We start from the raw sequence: 23,929 nt of genomic DNA on the forward strand, positions 1-23,929 counted from the left end.
GATGAAAAACAGCAAATACATGGAATAACACTTGAGCTATTTTCACTTTCAGACAAATATGATGTGGGGTACATGAAAGCTGCTTGCTCACAACAGTGACTAATGCTTTCTTTGTTGGTTGCTCTCTCCGCTTTTCCATTACATAGATTTGCAGGTAGCACAAAGACATGAAAAGGAACTCATCTCAAATCTGTAATATACATAGCATGGTGTGTATCATTCTGCTGCTCTGTCTGGGTAAAATGAGAGGTTAATCTTCCTGCGAGAGGTTTAGTAGCAGGTTGAGCTGGCAGTGGAAGCCACTTGGCAATGCTGCAGGTTGTACTCTGGGATTCTCTAATCGCTCTCTCGTTGTGTGTCTCAGTCCAGGGGCTGGATCTATTTCTCCTCATTGCTCAGAAATTGTCGAGTGATTCTAGGTCCAAACCACAGTCTAACCTCCCTCTTTTGCATTCTTGTTAAGTGCATGTTAGCTGTATCAATGAGAAGTGTGTGTTAAAGTGTAAGTGCCAACATATCACCTTTGTTGAAATGGAGATATTGTGGGTGTCAAACCTGGCAACCCAGTGAAGACTGCAGGTATTGCAAGTGTAAAGTAAAGTGAAAATTGAAATAAAAATACACTGTAGCATACAAAGTCTTATGTGTATAATGAAAAGTAGTATGACAATGTGTTGTGCTTCTCTTTCTCCAGCTGGTGGCAGTATTTGAAGAGCAGGATCCACACAATGGAGGTGACGGCACAAGCGCCAGCTCCACAGGTACACAGAGTCCAGAACCATTCTCCAGTGAGATCAGCTCTGCTTCGGCCTTCCAGCCATACCAAGCCAACAGTGAGATCGAGGTCACTCCGTCTGCCCTGCTATCCAGTGAGTCCAATTGCAGTTAATAAGTGTTAAAATGCATTTAGAAGAAACCCTGTCATATACCGCCTGCTTTAAACTAAAACTAAAATAAATTAAAGTAAATTTTCTGCCTTCAAGCACAAATAGTTTGAGACAGTTGAGAGGTGCAATGTGAAATAGAAAAGGCTGTCATCTGATGCAAAGAAGTGAAAAATTAGCATCAGTATAGCTGGTACCTTTAGGCCTGCACTGTGGCTTTTTTAAGAATGAGGCGGGAATCTGTGCCACCAGCAGGAGTTTAAATGGCAAGGCTTCAAAAGGTCAGAGACATGAAAGCTGGCATCTGAAAGCTGAAAGTTACTCAGAAAGTCAGGCATAACAAATGCAACTGTCTGGGATGTTTTCTGGTATGAGGTTCAGGCAAGCTAAGCAGTCAAAGATCACAGATAAGTAGTGATTACAGGTTTCCAAAACAATGCCCAGCGGGAACAAAAAAAAAAAGGGAAACTTTTTTCTTCCACTGCGGACTGGTCAGAATCTGAAGTCGTATTTGACATGCTTCAGGTGTCTCTCAAGTCTGTGCAGAGTGTCCAGGGAATAACACTGCGCTAACTTAGACAGACAGGTGGAAAGCGAGACAAGAAACAGAGACGCCGTGACACACAGTCATGCATGAGCACAAGCACACACACCAGACAAAGGTGGACATGCACATGCACACGCCCATACATGGCACGGACACATCAGATGTTGCTCATGTCCACATATTCACGTCCCATGAAGTGGAACCAGTGAGCTGTTGCAGAGCTGTCTTCAACTTCAAAGGACATCTAAGACATTCGCAGCTCAAACTCACGCACAGAGGTGGAGTGACACACTAATGCACATGAATGGACAGTCGACTTTACTCTTAGTGTGAGAGCTCACCCTGGCCTGATAGACTGTGGAGATTTATGGAAATTGTTCTTGAGAATGGTGGCGGTCTGACAGTAAAGCAGTTTCATAGTGTGAAAAGGAGTTTTTTTCAATGCTGTCTGACCTGCTGTCAAGTAAATTCAAACAAACCTACATTTGAAATGTGGACTTGGTTTCTGAGGGATGTTTTGGTGTCTTTTATCCCCTACGCCAACAGAGTTTCTGTATTACTGATGCTTAGCTTCTAAAAGTGTTTACATGTGGTGAAACGATACCAACACTGGACAAAGTAGATTTAAAAGCGCTACTGGAAACTTCTTTTCTACAACACAAGAAATCTGTGATTTAAATCCAATTTTACCTCTATGGAGGATTCACGCCAACGTGTACCAAATGTATCTGTGCAAATCTTGTACCATGCACAGATTGATGCAGACCATCATGCATTGGAACCTGAGACCAAACCTTGTCTCCTCATGACCAGAAGGGATTCATCATTAGGAACATTAGACACCATATTTTTTACATGCATTATTGGTTGGAGCTTCATTTAACATGCAATAGAACCAAGTGGTGTGTGCAAGTGTCAAATTGTGGCCTCTGGGGGCTTGCTTTATAAGCGAGTCAGTCTCCTAAGACTGAAATATTCAAATAGACAACCTTTGCTCTATAGGTGGATATGGTGCAATCTCTTTGTAACAAACACTATAAAGTGTATAATCCACCGTCTGTCTACGCCAAGTATTAAAGGTGCACACAATCCCTGTGGCTACATGAGCAAAAATAGAAATAGTCTTCATAACACTTTCGGGTTAAACCGTTGCATCACTGCAGCAATGACAGTGTGGCCTATGATAATGTGCACAGCTTCAGTGACAACCTGTCTGAGTGCAGTAGAAGAATACCGTGAAATCCTCAAACAGTAGGTCCATGCTGAATAATGCACGAGTCAACACTCAGTGTATGTTTGTGAAGGGATGTGTGCATATGCTGTGTGTGTGTGTGTGGGATAATGTGTGGCTCTCTGCTGCTACGGCACATTATATAGGCACATTTAACTTTATTACACATCTAATATTGAAGTACTTACAGTTACAGAAGTGTTTAACCCTGACCTATTATTGGAGCTTTCATATTTGCATGTATGCCATTTTTATTCTCAAAGCTCTATCCACCCACACAAACACACCACCAAGCCTGTAAATTGTACATCTTAGATAGCAACAAAGCAGAAGAGCTGATCGCTTCCTACACATTGTGATGGCTATGTCTGTAGCAGGGTTTCAGAGATAATGACAGCTTAGGTGACAGAAAGAAAAAGATGTAGTCAGACAGGTGAGGACAATGGTATGTTTTGCTTTGCTGTTGTGGTATTGCCAACAAATACATATAAGACAGGATATGTTTGCTCTTTGGAGACTATATATATAATATATATACTGTGCGTCAACTCTCCCCTGTTTACCGAAAGTCGTTGAAAAGTTGTTTTATTTTCCCCGACAGGCCGACTGGCAGCACATATATATATATATATATATACACACATGGTCCGGCAGATGAAAAAGACAGACAGGCGATGCTCCCTCCAGAGATGCAGATGAGCGAATTACTGGCAGCAATATTGCACATCAGACATCAAAGTGTAGCAGCGGCGCCCTTGGCAGCTGTGCTCTGAGGCAGAGAATTATGGCTATTTAAAATCATCATCTTTTAGAGCCATATTGATTGTTTTTTCCCCCTCCTACAACTCCCAAAGTCCCAAACCCTACCTCTCGCTTTCTTCCTGTCCTCCACCCCTCCTCTTGCCTCTGCCTTGGGAGCCCATTTTAGATTCCCATGCTAACATGGGCCATGCAGGTCCAACTGCTAATAATTGGATTGGAGATGAGATGTAAATTACAATAATGAATGTAATTTTCCCGTAATTATACGGATGCCGGCGCTGCCTCTGCCTCCAAATTCTAATCTTTGAAAAGTAAGAGAAAACGTCTGAAACTTTAAATTAAAGCTGGATCTTAATGGTGCATGCTTTGAAATTGAATGCTCTCTTCTAAGTTGCTCAGAGTTACACTGGGGTCTATTTATTTTACACCCCGGAGTTGACTTAATTTGTCACCATATGTTTTTGCCTTCTCCATCTTTACCTTTGGAGAATAGGAGAACAAAGGTTAAAACTCCCCCTCCACCCATTGTACAAAAGCGAGGCTGAAATATCTTGCTTGCAGGTGAGGCTGCCATGTTGGGAAAAAAAAAGAAAAACACAATCTTGGAACCAGAGTTGAAAAACAAAAGATCACAGTGATTCTCACAGGACTTGTCTTTTCCTTGGCCTGACTGTTGCGTCTCACTATTCTTTGTGAAACTTCTGTTTCTTTGCTCTTGTACCTGTTTGCCCGCAGCAGAGGTAGTCGCAGAGATTTCACGTCAAGCCTGCAGCATAACGACAAACCGTCCATTCCTTGACTGACCTGCTCCGCTGGTGAATCTCTTGAGTCTCTGCCACCGTGGTCCTTGAAGCTCTGTGGTGACAGGGCAGCTGGGATGCCATTAGGGAGATTGCCCTATAGTGAGCGGGTGGGTGGGGGTTGACACCTTCAAAGCGAAGGGCCTTCATCTAATCAATTTGGTTTAGTGGTCTGAGGAGGCTCCCTGCCATCAGCCAAGGCCATGTAAAAGTCACTGCAGAAGAGGAGATGCACAGTGACACACAGGGAGCGTGAAGAAACATAGTGCATGAGAATTACTTCTACTCAATTAAGACACCTGCTCTGAGACAGTATGTAGTATTTTAGGCATTTAAAGATTTTCATCTCAGATTGAAGAAGTGGACAGGCCCCTCCATCGCAGGCCCTCCCAGTGGGTTTGGGTAACTTCCAAAGGCGGTGATTGCCTATTATAGATAAACTACCAGGTTTAGGTTTGGAACCACATACAGCTAGGTCTGATAGCAGGGGCCTGATACTCATCTCTCTTATCTAGCCCCCCACCCCCAACTTTCTCTGGTCCAGAACCACCTCTTCAATCTCTCACCTCAGCGGTGAACAAGTGATGCAGTGTGATCTTGGGGCTTCCATATCAGGGGAATCACAGAGTTGATAATGGTGGCAGTGCGCATCAGCTGATTGGTCCTGTCGGATGATTAACCCAACTCACGTCATGTCTGTCTTCCCCCACCACCTCCCTGTCTCTTAGTAAACTTTTTATACCGTTTCCCTGATTGCTACCTGAATGTAGCTTCAAACACATGCTTAAACAGTATCTTGATGTCTGCACAATGTCATTAAGTATTATTGTGTTATTGTTAAATTTCCAGCTTTTTATAGCCAGCATTAGAGATGGATGTAATGCTCTTGGTTGAGGAACTAGAATCATTCTTGGTCTTTTCTTTGTGTTTGGTTATGATTTTTGCATTCTAACAAATGTTCCATTTGCACAAATGTATGTATTTGTGTCATTGTCACCCTTCTGATCTACTCATCCCTTCTTTGCCAATGATCTAGAGCCACCCCAGCTGCAGCATAACACCTCTCAAAGTAACTTCAGAGTCGAGTACACACTCAGCAGTGAGGTTGTTGGGATAGCGAGCTCATCATTAGCAAGCTGAAAGCTCTTTTAAGCCCACTGGTCCTTGCGAGACTGCCTGCTTCTACCTGCGTTAGTGAAGAGGCTATTAGTTATGTCAACTCTTAATCATACTCACACTTGCAGAGGGAGAGAGAGAGAGAGAGAGAGGGAGTGCCCAGGGTGGATCTGTAAATTGCTGGGGAGTGGGCGTACAGTTTGCAGTCACTGGGAATATTACTCATAAAACCACTCATAGCGTCATAATATCATCCGCAGCTTATTATAGCTAATTATTGCAACTGCCGGCACTGCTAAATGGTGAAGACGGCGTTTTGGCAATGAGGTGTGAAGTGCTTGGAGTGGTAAAAGTCCTCACTCAGCACTGCTGGGAATGTGCTACCAGTACGGTTCCTATTATTACTTCTGCCAGGATCCCAATGAAGCTATAGCTAGACAGCTGAATCATGTGGAGAAGTGTGTGTGTGTGTGTGTGTGACTTTTTTGACTGCTTTATTACTTCCTGTACTGGGCTGAGTGCAGGTCTGTGGGTCACTTGTGTCACACTTAAAGCAACACAGGAGCAGTGAGGTCTTGAGTGGGAAACAATGTGGTTTACACTTTCTGACATGCAGAAATGGACTCAAATGGAGGCTTGGTTGTAACCCCGTGACAGGGATCACAGGAGGGGAGCCAGAGTTTATTTGCACTGAGTCCGGTGTCATCTCAGCAGCGAAGACACTCGGCAGATGGACATTTAGCAGAATTATGTGTCTGTGTGTCGCTGTCTGAAATATGGCTGCTGTGTCCACATTTTCTCCCCATGGGAGCCTTAACATACGGTTTGTTTATCTGCTACATTCATGCTAACAGAGCTGAGATAAATCTTGTTTTGTATTGACAACGGTTTGAGTGATTTCTTTATGAGTTTTTCCAGAGACAGGAAGCGTTACCACAAATAATCACTGACTTTTTTTCATCAATTTTTGTCTAGAAAGGTGTTCATGATGGACATATTTAACTTAAACAGTGTCATTGCACTTAAAATGTTAAACCAGCCTTATATTTCTCATCCCGTTTCTTCTTGCTTTTTAGTCTCTCCCTCCATCTGACTACCAAATGAAACTCCTCTACATGCATAGCCACAGTATATCAAAAACAGATCTGCTAAAGCACAATCTTCGAATCAAAAACAACAAAAGAAAACATGGAGTTCATTATTACACATCTTCCTTGCATATGTGTGCAAAACTTTCAAAGTGTTTCTTTACCAAAATGAAAATGTGGAACACTGAAACAAAGAAGACAAATAAGAAGGAAGAATTAAACAGTTTAGGCTTCATTGATGCGTGAGAACAACACTGCAAAACTCATGATAATTATAATTATTATGCTACGGAATAATTAGCATAATTACTTGAGCTTCTGTGTCTATTCAGAATCAAAATATTTCAAAGGGTTGTTTTAACTATAAATACACACTGATGCTAAACCGGAAGTTACATTTCTCTTTACATTGTGAATAATTTGCATTATGTGTGACATGACATAAGAGGGTCACAGCTAGTCTGCATGACGAGTCCACAAAGGGTTACGAGGTGCTTAGCATCCCTTTGTTTCTAACCTCTCCATCCCAGTAGACCTGCAAACGACGCCTCCACCCACCTCATTAGTTCTTTTGTAAGCCCCACCCCACCCGCCTTGCTCACGTGCCGCTCGCTTCTCTTTCATTGTCTTCTGCCGGAGGTCACCTGTGAAACGCGCCTGCTCTGAGGAAATCACAGGGATGCATGTGCAGGCACATGCTGGCAGCCACATGCGTGGGTGGAAACACGCATGTTTACACACGGCATAATGCAGACAGACAGGTATTTATCAACACATGCTAATGCACAACATGGGAGCATTGTTGCGTGCATGCGTGCAGATAGGACGGGTTAATTGTTTTATAGGTCAATGTGTTCACAAATGAGCACACAAATACAGAAAATACTGCAGAAAAGTCAAACATAATGAGTAATATTGACTCCAAGAAAAACATTTTCCTGAAATTAGGAACACAGTGACTCCTGAAACAACATATGTGGGCAAAATAACATGAAGACCAATAAAGTTCCCAGGAGAAGTTCAATATTAACTCATGTCTACATTTTTTATACACCTAAATGAATAACAAACAAATGTCATGTCAGTGTTTATACAGGAAAGGTGCTTTCGTTAGCATTCAGCTAATGCACAGTATATTGATCCTTCCTCAAAGGCACCCAGGGACTTTAGATGAAGGAGCTACTGGTGATTTTCACTGGAGAATCATTTCAAAAAGGCCTTGCTCATTGTGCATGATGTCATTAATTAGCTTTACTGCTAATAAACAAAACAAATAATTCAAAAACGGATCTATTTTTGCAAAGAAAATTGCCAAAAGTCGTTTTTTTAAGCATCTGAACCTTTTTTGGACTGTAGTTAAGATCTCATTCATTGTAATCTGTCATGAGCGCCCCCTTTAAAACAGGAAGTTCAAAGAGAGGCAGTCCTCTCCTGTAGAACTTTTCTGCAAACTTAATTTCCTGGCTATTATGATAATAAGTCAGGTTTAGACTGAGAGATATTTACAGGCGCTCATTTAAATGACCACTGTTTGAACTCTCAGCAAGGACAAGCAGCTTTACACAACATAACACAGTGCAGTAAAACCCACAGACAGACAGCAGAATCAAAGTGTGTGAAGCGTTCATTAGTCTTGATGAAACTGGTCCCAGCTTGCTAATGGTACATAGTTGCGTCTCCTTGGCCACAGCTACATTAAGTCTGTCATTCCCCTTACTCCCCTTCCTTCTGTTTTCCATCAGATCCACAAAGATACAGTCCGCCCCAAAGCACTGTGGAAATCCCAGAACACTCCCCTGCCACATTCCCATCTTCCCACAAACATGATCACTTTCAGAGTACTTGCTTTGGCTCACAATCGCTGCTTTGATCAAAGCAAAACGTTTGTGCATGAAATGGTTTCATTTGAAACATTGAGGTCAAATTAATTTGACAATGTGCAGCAGCTACCCAGTGGACTTCCTGTGCTACCCATTTTTGGAAACCACATGTTGGTACAGTGCAGTTCATGGTCTGGAATGTTTGTGTATGAAGATAAATCGTCATATGTTGTAAGATCCATTTATTTGGCTACCGGAAACACAGGAATGATCACATATTGCGTGAGATGTCGTTTTTTATTTCATCATATACAACAACAATTAATAATTGATCTCCGTAAGAGACATCTCCTTTTATTTGCATCCCCCAAAATGTGCATGTCAGGACAGGAAAACACTCTGGTTTGGTTTTCAGTGTTGTACTGTAGCAGAGCAGATGTAGGTTGACGTGAGGGGTTGAATTTCCTGCCCACTTCCTAAAGCCTGCCGGCCCAAGTTGTCTTTGTCATGCGGAATTTAGTCAAACAGAAGAGATCAAACCCACAACAGGCCGACTTGTGGTGTCGTCCCTTTGAGGCCTTACATCAGTGTGAGGGGGTATAGCTCAGTGGTAGAGCATTTGACTGCAGATCAAGAGGTCCCCAGTTCAAATCTGGGTGCCCCCTCAGTGAGAGAGAGAGAAGGTGATGACAGGCACCATCTTTTGAATTGCCCCGTCTCTATGCTCACACGATATGCTGAGTTTTCTTTGAATTACTGCACTGATACCATTTCACTTGGAACTGATCGTTTTTATTGTTGATGGTGATTCAAGCTAAAGGATGTTTTAAGAAAGTTAGCAAAGTTTGACTTCTACATTCCCCCTTTCAAAATGAAATATGTGCATGTACATCAACTGTAAAAGAAGAAACTGACAAAGTTTTTCAAAAGGTCTTAGTGCTTCAAGAGCTGAAATATTACTTGTGTATTTCATCATTCTATACACCTCACTGTGGGGTCATCACCGTGAACTGCTGCTTTGGCCCTTGGGTGATCCCTTACACTGTTTCCCGTCTACAGTTAACTTGGAAACCTAACCCACGTCTGCACGGCAACCTTTTCCTGAGATGTAAAACAATCTTATTTTTACACCATAACAAATTTCAGCTAATTCTCTGTGAAGTCCAAGCCTGTGGTATGTGGTAATAAAAAGCAGTATAAAGTGACTGAAGCCATGATTTAGTGATGTTTAAGTAGCCACTTTAATGTTCCCATTGAACGTTCACTCTCTCCCAAAATCTAAAATATCAGATTATTTCTGATGATTGTCAGTATTTTTAAGTGATACAGATTTCTGCTGTGATACTAGCCGCCAAACTACAAGTGTGCCACACAGGCTGTTTAGAAACTTTTCATTATCCCCTACCTCGAATTTCTATAAAAACCTCATGTGCTTTCACGAACCTGCGTGACTGATGTGAGTGATACATATCTGAAACACAGACTCTGCTCATCACAATACCATCTGTTTCCAGGGAGCCTCTCAAGTAGAAGTTCTATTCATGGCTCAGAGCAGTGCTGATGTTGTGAGTTCTTCTGTCTTTGTTTTTGCTGCTCTGCTCTGCGTTACACTGTTCTGATTTGCTTTGACTTGGTGCACTCCTCTGACCTCATACATGCTGCTGTGTGTATCAGTAGATTTTTCTGTGTGAGAACTCTTAGGACTTTTAGGATTTGCATGTGTGTTCAGTGGCAGCTCCTATCAGGTGGCCCCCATTACATTTATATTTACACCAGTGTCCGTATCATCCTGCACTCACCAAATAACTTTCAGTTTTTTCCCAATTTAAGCATCCACACAAAAGTTGAGTCTGGCAGAAGTTTGTGTTTGTCATCTTCTCTGAAAGGAGCAGCTGGAGTGAGGATGTTTTCCTTCACAGGAGAGGAAGAAGTTGTTCTCGCTGCTGAAATGTTTGCGATATGGATTTTGTGTACGTGCTGTCTGGGAACCGTAGAGAAATGAGCTCCGTGGCTTTAGATCCTGCCAGAAACTAAAAATTCATTTGTTCGCTCATCAGCACTCCCAATTTTTGTTCACATGGCGGCTGTGACAATTAAATCTGTGACGATTTAAAGCTTGTTTGTGGATATAAAACAAAAAGTCTTTGTGCCATGGAAAGATTGTGAACAGGCACAGCTGCCCACCACAAGAATACAGTGCAGAGTCTGCTGTCTGATACTGTTGAACCGTTTTTTGGCATGTGTACAGCATCGAAATGCAGTAACGATGTGTCTGTTGACGTCAGCCTGTTGCATGAGGACGGTGTGCTCTTGGTGTACACTTGATTGATGGATTTCTCAGCACTACTACTATTTAATTACATTCCAGACAATCTTTTATTACTGTGCTTTGGGATGATGGTCAGCACTAATAATAATAAATATCACTGGAATAACCTAATTCATATGGGAGACTGGTCTAGATTATAAAGTCTTCCTGGTATAGGAAGGAAGATAGTCCATGGCCAAAACTGTTTTCTATTGTGCTGATGGATGACGCTGTATGTTGTGTCAAACATGTTCTGTGGGTTTTTCTAGAGTATTTTCCTTTTAATGCAAAAGCATATAGTGGGGGCACTATATATGTTCATATAATAGATGCATTGAGGGTGGTGAATAGCTGTTTAGAGGTCTCATGTTATATTATGGTTCAACAAAAAAGTGGAAGTCCCATGTGTCCTTTTAAGTTTCATAAGTAGCACATAGCTCCTTCATCATACAATACCCAGATAGCCCTGAGTTTAGCCTTGATCCAAACAGGCTGTAGCTTTAAATACAAATGAGCTGCTATAGGCTGCTGTTTTTCTAAGAGGGTTGTACCACGGAGGACACTGCGGTGCAGGGGTTAGCGCTGCAGCCTCAAGAAGGTTCTGGAACATGGTGCAGTCTTCCTGTGACCCTGTGGACAAGGCCAGTTAAGAAAATACATGGATGGATAGTTGTACCATGGATACCTTGGTGAAAGAGAAGCAGTATATGACCACAAGAATCCCAGGCCCTTATGACATCATTTGAGGCCTCAAGTGGAACGGTGCGTTTGGCCTTGGAATAAGATCTTTCCTCTTATTTTCTAGAGTTCTGGAAAAAGCAGGGACATGCAATCCAAAAACTGGTTTTGCAAATATGTGACATATAAAATGATTCGAGTTTGATTGCGGCTGTCACAGACTGACACCAAAGGAAGCGACTGCACTGTCATCTCAGAAGGGAGAGGGGCTTTGATTCGGGACAGGCTGTTATTTATTTCACCAGTAGGAACATTTTTAATCTTCTGTCAAGTCAAACGCTGTTTGGCTGACGAAACTGAATCCTAAAATTTATCAGGCCAGGTAGCTTCAGCTACTTGGCTTGTGACATTTTCAGAGTGGTGTTTTTAATCACGAGTGACTTGGCCACATATCAGCCTGAGTGAGATTTATAGACCCTCTTTTCACAGAGCTTGTTCTTCCGGACCGACCATAATGGAGAGACACACAAAGTGGTGTTTACATGGAAGGTGCTGCTGCGCTCCTGTTTCTGGGTTGTTTGGTTTGTTGATTAGTACCTCCCTGAAGGCCTCGGTGTGGAGGAAAGCCTTCATGAGAGTGCTCAAGATTGGGATGGAAAAGCGATGGTGTAATGCAGTTGCTAATTCCGCTGTTTCCTTGAGATCCATGCCAGTCACCTGACCTCATAATTCTATTAAATATTTAACTCTGTACACATAAACATCTCACATGAGGTTGCGCTCAGACTTGCACACATACCAACACCACATCTACACACATGCAGTTGTTGTGTTGCTCTCTGTGGACGCACTCTGAGCAGAGCCTCGACCTAGATGAGTCAGGTTTGATTTGGGGAGTGAACTCCACTCCACCCCTCCTCTCTGATATCTTTATTGTCAAGGGAAACACACACACACACACACACACACACACACACACACACACACACACACTTTGGTATTATTGTTGTTGAAGTGTCGAGGTGTCTGCTGCTGGAGGCCTCATCTCTGAGGGCTCGAGGAAACCTGACATCCTCTCCTCTTTCTCTCCAGTAAATTGTCTGTGTTGTCTTTCTGTCAGGAGAGAAGAATCAGTTTCTGTCTCTCTATTTCTTGTTCAGAAGGGAAACTGCATGGTTGACTCAGCGGGCCTGTGGGGATACAACTTTCTCCTGTCTTAGTCTTTGTCTCTCGGTTTGTGATGAAACATCATACATAACCCCAGAACTAAAATGATTGACAAGTGAAGTTTGTCACTAGAGACAAAGCAACAAAGCTCTCTGGTACCATATATTCTTATTGATTATGAAGGCAATCAAACAGATCGAGTCACATTCTGCACTCCGGGTTAGAGTAGATCAAAATTTGTGCTATTACATTTGATCTTTAAGTTTTGGGTGCTGCTATATTGGAAAGTCATGTCATCTTGGAGCCAGAGTCTGCGCAGGGGAGGTGGAGAAGTGAAGCCACATGGTCGCTGTTTTGCGCAACCACCCACCAACTTCAGGTTAAATACAAATAAAAAAACAAAAAGAAGAATTAAAACAGAGCACATGGAAGAGGCGGGGTTTATGATCTATACTGCAGCCAGCCACCAGGGGGCAGTCCAGATGTTTTGTCTCACTTTTGGGGGAAGCTGTCATGTTGTCCATCTGTATATACAATTTATGGTGCAAACGGAATAAAATAGGTGCACTGAACAAGAAAGTCAAAATAGTGTAGACATTATTAAAGACACACACACTAAACACAATGTGCAGACAATGAGCTTTTTGATCTGAAGCCAAATCTTTTTTTTTGTTTTGTTTTCATGACTGCACCTTATTTCCTTTAAAGTGTTTTTCCATCCATTCTATGTTCCGCTATTAGTAAAGCCCACAGGCTGATGTTTATTCAAAGTTTTTCTCGGCTCTCTCTGACATGACATCAGATTAGAGCTTGCTAAACATTACACAGAAACACTCTTAAGTGATTTTCTTGACCCTGTTTGGCCTTCAGCTGACCAGCGTCCTATTTAAACCTTCTACATATTTCATCTTCTTCTCCACAGTCTTAGTTCCCACCACTCCAGAACCGTCTTGCTCCTCCCAAAAGATGGAACCTTTTGTCCCCCCATGGATGATTCAGGTCAGGGTGTATTCAGTGGAAATCCCCCTTCGCTGCACACAAGGGACATCAATATGTAGCCAGTGGTTGGAGAGAGAGAGTTAAAATGGCTCAGTGCCATAATTTATTCAGACATTGAACTGGTTCAGGCCTGAAGTATTCAAAGTAAGCCCCGAAAAAAAAAAATAGCTTTTAGACATTTCATGAAGCCTTGGTTGCTTGGCATTTATATTTAAATCAGTTCGATGTGAAAGCACAGGCTCGGAGTATGCCAGGGCTAGAGGGCCACAGGAGAAAATACCCAATTCAACTAGTAGACCGTCTTCATCCATAGACGGCTGGTAGAGCTTCATATATTCAGAATAAAGGGTCAATACACATCCCAAACCTCAAAGAGTGTTGCATCTCTGTCTTGATTTTCCTGTTGTTTAAGTTGCTAATGGTGGATTTTTCTTGTCAGTCCCCGTAAAGTTAATGATCATCATAAAAACAGAAATACAGGCACAAGCAGGTCCATCCTCCCTGTGTCCTCTCTGTAACCTTATCAGTATGCTGAGGCGCTACCTCCATTACCTTCAGTTGGCAGCTGGTCAGGAGGGAGGGACCACTCCCTACTTTCCAGGTATCGTGAGGACTCTGTACATCAAGCAATTTCAGTGATTGGAAATGTCCAGAGCTAATGCATTAGGGCTGACACAGCATCTCTCTCAGAACTATGTTAGAAGTGGATTTGGCTGTGTTATTGGAGCCACATAAGGGGAAACATGAGCAAGACAGTGTAATGGTGTTGTTTATGATCTGCTTGATTCATGACTGCACAGCATCTTCCTTTGGAAGGCTCTTATAAAAACCATGAATTCTGCCGGTTATGCATAGCCCAAACCTGACGTAGCGTTAACCCAACAATCCACCAGCATTAAGAAGAAACTAGAAACTAGCATGAGAGGTGTCTTTCTCCCCCAAGAGCTGCATATCTGTCAACAAGCCTGCTGAATAGTGTCTGGCATTGACAAAGCAATGAGAAAGGTGTGGCAATCTCCAACTCCCTGCTCTTGTGTCTGGATATAGAACAATATTTCTTTGTCCTGGTCGTAGATATTGGATTGCAGCTATTGTTAGCACAGACTCTTGCAGAGCCCACATCTCTGCTTCCTTGCACTGTGTTTTCCAAAAGGTTTGAGGTGACTCTAGGGTTTGTTGTTGGAGGGTTTCTATGCTAGATGTGAAGTCCAGTTGCTCTGATGTGTATAGTATTCTTCTGTTCTTTGTAATGCTAGCATGCCAGCAAATCAGTAGTGATCTCATTTTGGTAATAAGTACTTTCTTTCAGGTGTGGAAAATATTATTAACAGGTCGTTTGTGTGAATTTATCTCAACCAGTCAGCCATTAAGACTTACACAAAGCCCTCTCTCACCTGGTTCTTAATTTTTCTACCAAATGTGTGCATCATGAAAGATGTGGTCATCCTCGGTCATAAACCCAATAGCTGTCCTCTCTTTGTCGGCTCAGATTCAGTTTGCGTAACCTTATACCATTTAGAAATTCTACAAGATTCCTCTATCTAATACCAAACTAAATGACTTTAATATTGACTTTTTTGCTGTGTGTATATGCTTTTATCCACGGTGATTCTTACAAGCTAATATATTTCTCCTCCAAACAAGGTGAGTGTGAAAGATAAATAAAGGACAGAGCAATACGAGGTAATAGCCTCTGGAGAGTCCGACCTCCCTATGGTGAAATTGTGGTGTGTGTACATCTCTGTGACCCCATGCCCTGACTATAATCCCTCACTACAGGGGCTGGATTAGGGCCTCGTCTTATTAGCCAAACCACCCCCCCACCCCACGACGGTCTCGCTCCCTCTTCAGCCTGGATCGATTGCTGGCTCGGTCTGAAGTGTCGGCTCTGGTTATTAAACGTGGGACCAACCAACCCTTTGGACGGCCAAGATAATCCCATCACAAATTAAGGAGAGGGAAAATTGGTCAGGGAGAACAAGGAGGGGAGTGAATCTTCATATTGTGACCTTCTTAACAGCAAACACATAAACTAGCCCTCTATTATTATTTATCATATGTTAATCTGCAAGGATTTGTACCCATGATAGATCTGCATTTTATTAAAGAAACCAACAGGATTCTTGTGCCTGTGGCATTATAAAAGAAGTCCAATGTTATTATTTTATCATTTCATTTCCAAGCATATCCAAAGAAACTGCTTCACTCTGTATAGAAGAGGTTTTTTCAGTGATCGACAACATGATCTGATAAAATGGGAGAACAAATGCAGTGTGTTATATATTTAAAATTAAATGACATCTTCTAGATCACATCTACTAAATGTCTTTATTTTAATCTATATCAGCTGTGTGATTTTGTTTGGTTGGTGGGTAAGGATGGTGTTCAGAAGATACAAACGATTATCCCATAACAATGGATGTCTTAGTTTGTCAGCATCTGGAAACGATCACATCGAATAAAACAAGATTGATGTTGTCATGGTTTCAGAATACACAGAAAAATCCAGTAAGAGCTGAGCCTGGAGGTATTCTGAGAAATACATCAAAGCTTTTAATCTATAACAAGTGTCTTCTGCAAGTTTCTTAACAAATACACAAAGCAACGCTTTATTGAAAAGTCCTGAATACAAATGGTGGATTTAAAGCGAAGATCCGGAGTGATTGCACTGCGTGACCTTGTTTGCTTCCCTTGTTTTTCTTGTCTCCTGGTGTCACTCTCACTCCCCGTCTTCCTCAATTAGTGTGCCATCTCCAAGTCTGTCATAGGATAATACCGGATGTTAATTACCCCCACTGTCTGAGGTGAATATCATTAGAGGCCTGAACTGGACATGAACCAGCCGTTACTGATGGGGGGCAAAAGTTTATCAAATGCCATTATTGAATCTTCAGCTCTAATTTAAAAGTGAAGTCAAATAACTGGCCGTCTGGCTGCTAGATGTGGTTTACTCTTTGGATTCCCAGTCTGCACGGCGACTAAAATAAATGAAACACTTTAGCAACAAAGGGTCTACATAATATATTAAAAGCTGAGTTCTGTTGGCGTGGTCTTTGTCAGAAGGACGAGGGAGCAGTGTGGTTTTACCAGCTACCTGCTCCTGCACGAAAACTCCAGTTGCACCAGTGATTCTCTCATGAGAATCACTCATGAGTGTGCGCTTTATTATGTCAGAGATACTTAGAAAATGTAGTTTGAAAACTCTGTCATCAACTCTTCCGTCTGGTTGTTGAGAGAGGTCCTAGAAGTTTCCAGATGTCATCATATAGTCATTTACATATCATCATCTACCGGAGTTAATCTGCTCTGACGGGCTATAGGACACACTGGGGCAAGACATCTTTTTGACTGCAACAGAATAATGGTTATTATTTCTGCACTCAGCCATACTGGGAGCTTTAAAAGAAGCGTTGGCAGACTGAAAGGTTATGAAAGCTCACAGCTAATTTGGCAACAATAAAGTTCTTTTTTTTGTTGCACATACCTTAGTTTGCATTTACACTAACTTGCTATAATGTCTCCAGCTCCTTTGCAGTTTTTGTTCTTACTGAGTTTCTCCTCTCAAGATCAATGTCTGCATTATTATTTTTTTTAACAATGAGGACGTTCAGTAACATTGTCAGATCTGTGTAAGTGGTTGTGAAGCTCAGGTTGGTGCAGGACTTTGTCATCTGTGAGTATATGCGACATGATCAAGATCATGAGGTGGTCCTCTGCACAGATATCCACATGTATAACAAATACAGTATTTTATCTGCATGACTACTAGTAGGCAACAATAGCACGAACATGCAAAGAGGTCTAGCCGACAAATAATCTGAATATGTGTCGCGTTATGTTGGCCAATACCTCAACATTCAAAAAAATAAAATTCTAAGTTTTTATAATCACCAAAAAAGTGTGATTTGGGTGGGTGGTGCTAGGCTATGCTCTTTAATTAAGCTTTTGACTTAATACAATTTTAACAAAAATGTAACCACTGTGCAGTTTTAGTGAAGTCAGGTGTGCTACATGCTTGCACCATCCCATTCGGGTGTTATTAGTTTTGACTATGTGCATATCCTGCATTGCCCTTCATATTCATAAGGAAGCAGAAAACCCCATTCATAAGTTACAGGAAGCACGGAGAGAGGTAGAAGGGATTATGTGGGTGCATTGAAGACAGTTCAGGATGCGTGTTGAAAAGATGGTTGTTGCTGACAAACACTTGTTGATCTCACCTTTATTTTTAGGAGTCGGTCTTCAGTTCTATCGGCAGGCAGTCCTGAGAAACACTTACAGTAGCACTCAAAACTCCTCAGTCTTGTCAGCGTGTTAAATACGTGCGAGTTGTAGCGCAGTGTAAGCCGTGATTAAAATGCGTCGCTTTCACCACCAAGACATGTCTCTGGTGTATCAGATGGAAGCTTAGCGACGGCATATGCTCACTGCAGTGATCCGCCGATGGATGACAGGTGGTTACCCATCTATTTGCATAATTACGGGTGTAACACCCAGGCTGCTAGAACGTCATAAACAAATCCATATGGCCTTTTGGGAAAATCCAGATGATTTACAACTCGGCTCACAGATTTTCTTACCATGTTTCCGTGTTACAGGCAATAGTGGGAGTTATCAGAGAGGGTTTAACTGGAGGTGTGAGGTGTGAGGCAACTGATCAAAGTGGGAACTTTATGCTGAGTTTAGCAGTGTTTCCTGTGCAGTTTTATTTTGTTTTGTGAGACCATGTTTGATCACTGGAGGTTTACCAGAAGCAGCCTGTAAGATTACCTTATCTTGAGAGTCTGATTATGATATATGAGCCATTTCCCTGCAATTATAATTGTAATTGTTATTTTTAGTGTGGCCAGTCTGAGCAAGGTGATCACATGTATATTTATCCTCATATTTACATTTTCTAGAGCTGGTCCAAGAAGTGTGTGTTCAGTATATGCACCGTAAATTACTGTTACTACAAGCAGACTCAAGCCAAGTCAAACTTTCCATCGTTTGAAAATGTTTTCTTTTGGCACAATATGCCCTTTTGTGCAGGCAACACTACTCTCCCTTGTTTCAGATGACTCTTTCACACTGAGGTGGAAAAATGAACTGCTAGATAAGTAGCTAAAGTTTTTTTTCTTTGCCTTTTACCTCCACAGATATGAGCCTCAATGTCCGTCGCAGCAGTGATCCCTCTCTGGCCGGCCCTTCTCCAGACGATGTCTTGCTCGCTCCGCAGGAACCGTGCAGAAAGAACCCGGCCCGCTGGTCCTCAACAGCTGGTTTTCAGAAATACAACCACAAGCCAAACATAAGTGGAGGCACAGGCAGCCTAGAACGAAAGGTAACAGATATGAAACAGATAAAATAGATAGTCATACTGAGTTGATCTTAACATCTGTGTGCGATCAAGAGAAACTTCTCCCAAATATGTATCATGTATGTCATCAGGAATTCTAAAAGTTTCCCCTCTCTTCTCTGTTACCCCACTGTGAACTGGTTCATATAGATTCAAGCAGCATCTTGGCCAGAAGATATTTTTCACAGAGCTGCAGATGTACTCGAGCTGCATCAATTATAATGTCAGGGATATGTGCTCTGAAATCTTCCAACCTCTAGCAGTCTCTGTTTTTCAACTTCCTCACTGCTTTCTTCCTGTATTTTCATTCCTCCTCTCCTCTGCTCCCCGAATCAAAGAAATAACTGTTAGATATGAAACTCGTGCTGCCCTGCTTACAGATACCCAGCAGAGGCATAGGTAGTTTTTATCTGAAACTAGCTGATAACAGCCCTCCTTTACTTCCTAACAAAGGAGCAGGGATCGTTAAACACCTTCCCTTTGTTCCAAATTCACCTCTTTAAGGCCCTGATTTAAAAAAAAAAAAGGAAAACCACAGCTCAGGTACATCCTCCCTGCAGCTTCCAAAGGAGAAGGGAAGCCAATTAACTTCTCAAAATGGCTGCCCCCACAAGGTGCTGACAGACCTTTACTTCTTGCTGGGAGAAATGTACTGTATGTTCCCAACCAAACAGGGAGGTTTAAAAAAAAAAGGAAATGATCAAGTGCACGGAACGTGAGATGCCAGCTCTCAACATGATTAGTGAGTCTTGGAAGTGTGGGCTGATAATCCCATTTAAAGACACTTTAGTTGTCAGAGCCCAAACAATGTAACAGCACATTTCCCAGCAGAGGAAAGTTAGGGTTGAAGTGGTTATCAGATCTCAGTTTGTCAGTGAAGTTTCCTTTATTTTTTTGACCCACGTCAAGTAGAGCGTCTATGAAGGAATGTTTGCTGAAATCAGAAGCTTGTGTTGGTTTCTAGCCAACTAAAATGTAAAAGCTGATGACTGGCAGGCCCCCTCAGTTGGTCCGATCCATACTACTCCCTGGCTTTAACAGTTAAACTTAGAGCTGTAGATAAATACTTAAGTGATATTTTGTTTGTCTTTGTTTGTCCAGTGAAAAAAGTCTCACAAAGGCCTTTCACCTATGAAGTCTGAGACAGATGACATGACAGCTCCCCAAAAGTCAGGCCAAAATCATCCGAATTGCCCTCTGGCTGCATTTTGTATTTAAAAAAGAAGGAAGTAACATCATCAGCATCTACTTTGGGCGGCTGTGGCTCAGGTGGTCCTGAGTCCACCAACAAACCCCCACCCTGGCTGCAGGCCCTGGCTTGGGCAAGACGCTTAACCCTAAGTTGTGTAATTGTGTGTGTGCTTGTGTGTGTGAAAGGGGTAAATGCGAAGTTGTGTCAAGTGCTTTGAGTTCCTGAGAAGGTAGAAAAGTGCTATATAAGTACAGACATTTACCATTTACTGCACAGAATCTGATTCCAAAATGGCTCCTTTTTCATCCTATGCAAAATATGTTTGCCTCACTTTTGTTCAATGGGTGTATGTGGAGCCACATTGGTCATCTGTATGTGTGTGGGTCTCTTTCTGTTCTCTTTTTAGATTTAAACTTTTGTGCTTTTTCGTCCCTCTTTACAGAAACTTCTCCTAAAAGATGGGCACATGTATATACAAGGTGATGAGGGTCAAACTTCACATTTTGAAAAAACAAACATTATAATTTGGATCATGTTCCATTCACACAAATACCTGATCCTTAGAGCTTCAGAGCCACACTAGCTTCTAGCTTCTTCTATCTATCAGCTGTGTGACTTGAACAATTTGAGTCATCTTCCTGTGTCTGTCACTCGAAATTAAATTATATGAAAAATAACGGGCTAACACCGGGAAGCTGTCAATTTTATTCAGCTGACAGAACCGTTAGATATTTCCAATAAAAATGGAGTCTTTGTCCCCATAATCCTCAATGTCTTTTTCATACATTCAGCTGTCACATGTTCAGTCACTGTCCAAGATGGATTCTGTCTTTGTGCAACCAACAGCAGATGTTTAATGTTTCAGTCAGCACTGACATATTTATTTTTTGGCACCAACGTTCTGAATAGGAACATACATCAGTGGATAGCTTCGCCAAAAGAGCATATGGATGCCAGCCATACACACTATACACCTAGAGTCTCCCTGCTGTCTGGGATCATTTCCTATGCACGCTACAGCCAGCTATGCTCTGCTGTTCAGTTCCCTGTGAGTTCACAATACAGCTGAGTCAGAGTCAGTTCTACTAAATCTCCACAATATAAGCCAATGGGAGTTCTCATTCATCAGCCAGCACTGTAAACTCATCACATTTCCAATGACTTTACAATACCTTATATTCCAGCTTCTCCACGCTTCGCACAGTCAACTAAAGGGATTAGGAAGTCGATATGTGCCTGTTGATTTACTGCTACCTCTCTGCTATCTGGCTTTCTCTGCATTTTACGATCTGATGTGTCGTAAAAGTTGTGGAGTTGCGGCCCTTTGTCGCTGCATGACTGAGGCTGTGATGGCTATCGGGGTTGTCTCAGTATAAAGTCCACGTGTCCAGTTTTACAGTCATGTCTGCAGTGCTTCCTCAGGCCCCTTCACGCCACATTCAGCTGCACTAAAACACACACATGGCTTTTTATAGCATGTGGTGGATAGAAATCTCACCCCTTTTCATTTTTTTTTTGCATTGTTTGCTTCTATTTTGTGACTCGCTGAGCTTCACTTGTTTTCTTTTGCCCCCGCTCATCTTTCTGTCTGCCTTTCATCCCTCCTCTTTATTTAGAGCAAGCCATTTGGGAGATTTTGTCTGTTTTTCTGTCAGTGTTATGTCTCATTAAAGACATCCAAGCCCCTGTTTCTCTTTAGCTGCTATTTCTTTATCTCCTAAACTTAAAGCAGCACCATGTGGCATTTTTTGCTGAGCAGTAACAACAGCGGCATCTGTGGCCACAAGTTGTAATTACAGGATTCTGATGCAATGAAGTGTTTTCGTTTTCAAGTTATATTGCTTTGTCATGTCCAAAAAATGGCAAAATGCATCTACAACTAATTTAGTATTCGATGACTCGATAGTGACATCATTGAGTTGTCGTGGACTGCCGTGGACTGCCGTGGACTGAAGCAATGACAAAGCAGTGGCCCAAAGTAGGCGCCCACTAGTAAAGTAGCTATTAGCTGCAGCCGTATTTATGGGAAACCTATGACATTCACACATGATCTGATTACTCGAAAGGTGAGTATCCGAGTATCAAAATACTTGTTTGTTGCAGCCCTAATCTTTTTACCTAACGCTGGCTACACACACAATTTTCCACTGCAATTTAGGGCTGTATGAGCCCCTCAATGATGAGGTGAGTGTTGCCTGACTCCAGCTTTGTTGCAAATAATTATTTGTCCTAATAATCCTCAAGTGTAAGTCAGTACCATTATTTTACGGCCCCTGATTATGAGCCAGTCTCCAATCATAAACATAGATCGTAAACCTGGCCGTGCTGCCTCCAATGGAACACCTGTAATAGTCAATGAGAGTAAGCGACCACCAACCAGATATTGCATTCATTTACAGGACAGAAACACAACACAGCCCAAGCCAAAAAGAGAATATAGAAAGAGAACAGCTTGTAGAAGTATGGCAACAACACGCGCACACACACACACACAGCAGCCAGCTGATGACACTGATAGTCCTGTGTAAACAGGGTGATCGCACAGTCTGGCTGAATCATTTAACCTGTGCATTCAAAGCAATAGAATGTTTAAATCTGGTCGAAGATGTCCTCGTGTCTTTAGTCTCCCATGTTTTTAAAATTGATTTAAAGATTGGTGTGTAGCCAGCCTATTAGTGCAACTCTTACTGCGCTTGAAAGAGAAGTCATTGTTTTCACTGCATGTCAATCTAAAGGACTTTTAGGGTAAAGCTGTTGCATAATGTTGCTTTAAGTCAGTGTCACATTGTTTGTACGTCTCTCTGAATTATCCCACTTATTGATTTATTCTCTTTTTTCTTATTCAAATACCTTCACTTATGACCTTCAGTTGCTGAGATTCGTAAAATCCAAGGCTGGCATGTCTGGAATGTAATGTGTTGCTTGTTGTAATAAGTCTGCTGGTGTTTGACATTACCTTGGCAGGAGCATTTTGGAAGGTGCTTTTTGTGTAATGGAGGAGCTCAGCTGTGCCTGTCCCATTATGAAAAAGCCTTTTATTAGCAGCTTGGGTTTAGCTGTGAGGAAAGGTCAGGAGCGAGGGCAGAATGAAGAGTGAGGCTTGAATGAACAACATCAGTGCTGTGTAGCACGCAGGAGATAAACTAACCAACAGCCACCCCAAAACAAAAAAAAACTGCTTACAGGCTGGAAGCATGGTGGAGGGATCAGCCCTTGAAAATGTTTGCTTATGCAGGATTTTAGCAGCAGTGATAACACCAGTGTGAGACGTTTTCATTCCTTTTGTATCACAGTTAAGCAGAATTTTAATTCATCTGTTAAATTCCTGATGTTTTTCTTTTTCAGGGTAGAGGAGCTCATGCCTACCGGAGTCTTCCTCGTGATGCGAGCGGCTGGTCCACTCAGTTCCAGAGAGAGATGACTCGATCATCCCTGAGCGCTAATCATCCAATGGTGGACCGATGGCATGACCGACAGGACCAGGTATGGCAGTGGAAGAAAACTTGATGTCGTTTTTGAGTGGGCAGTACAGGGTTAAGCATAACATGCTAATTTGACAGATAGTGATTCGTCAAGTTGTTACTGGTTTTCCTATGAACATGTATATGCTAAATCCCATCCCGGCATGTGGTTATGATTATTATCTGGATGCAGAGAGAGTTTTCGTACACACCTGACATACATGTTGCTCCACTGACTGTGGCTCAGGTTGGTTTGATCCCCCGACTTGGCTGCATGCCTGTGCGTCCCTGGGCAGGACTCTTAACCCAAAGCTGCCTCCAGGGGTTGCACCGTTGGTGTGTGAATGTGTGTGCAAAAAGGTTTTGGAAAGCGCAACCTTTAAGTAGGTAGAAAAACGCAGCAAAGGTGTTAGAAAAGTAAAAAAAGAGTAATACAGGGCTAAGAACCTGCTATGCTGAACCTGGACCTCCTGATATGTTCCATTAGCATAAGCATAACCATGTTTCCTATCTGGTGGATGTATTATTAATAAGGACA

At 42.1% G+C, this 23,929-nt stretch overlaps 1 protein-coding gene and 1 non-coding gene across 4 annotated transcripts in view; both read left to right on the forward strand.

The window, feature by feature from the left end:
• pard3aa (par-3 family cell polarity regulator alpha, a) overlaps positions 1-23,929 on the forward strand; it is a 296,902-nt gene that overhangs the window by 92,086 nt on the left and 180,887 nt on the right. For all 3 annotated transcript variants that reach the window (XM_028433418.1, XM_028433420.1, XM_028433417.1), the window contains exons 3-5: positions 695-869; positions 18,539-18,723; positions 23,276-23,413. In XM_028433418.1, coding sequence (XP_028289219.1) covers positions 695-869; positions 18,539-18,723; positions 23,276-23,413 — 498 coding nt within the window. The remainder of the gene's footprint in view (positions 1-694; positions 870-18,538; positions 18,724-23,275; positions 23,414-23,929) is intronic.
• trnac-gca (transfer RNA cysteine (anticodon GCA)) lies at positions 8,842-8,913 on the forward strand. Its single transcript has one exon. It is a non-coding gene; the product is annotated as a tRNA-Cys (tRNA).

This window comes from Parambassis ranga, chromosome 20 (assembly GCF_900634625.1).
Source record: "Parambassis ranga chromosome 20, fParRan2.1, whole genome shotgun sequence".
NCBI lineage: Eukaryota > Metazoa > Chordata > Actinopteri > Ambassidae > Parambassis > Parambassis ranga.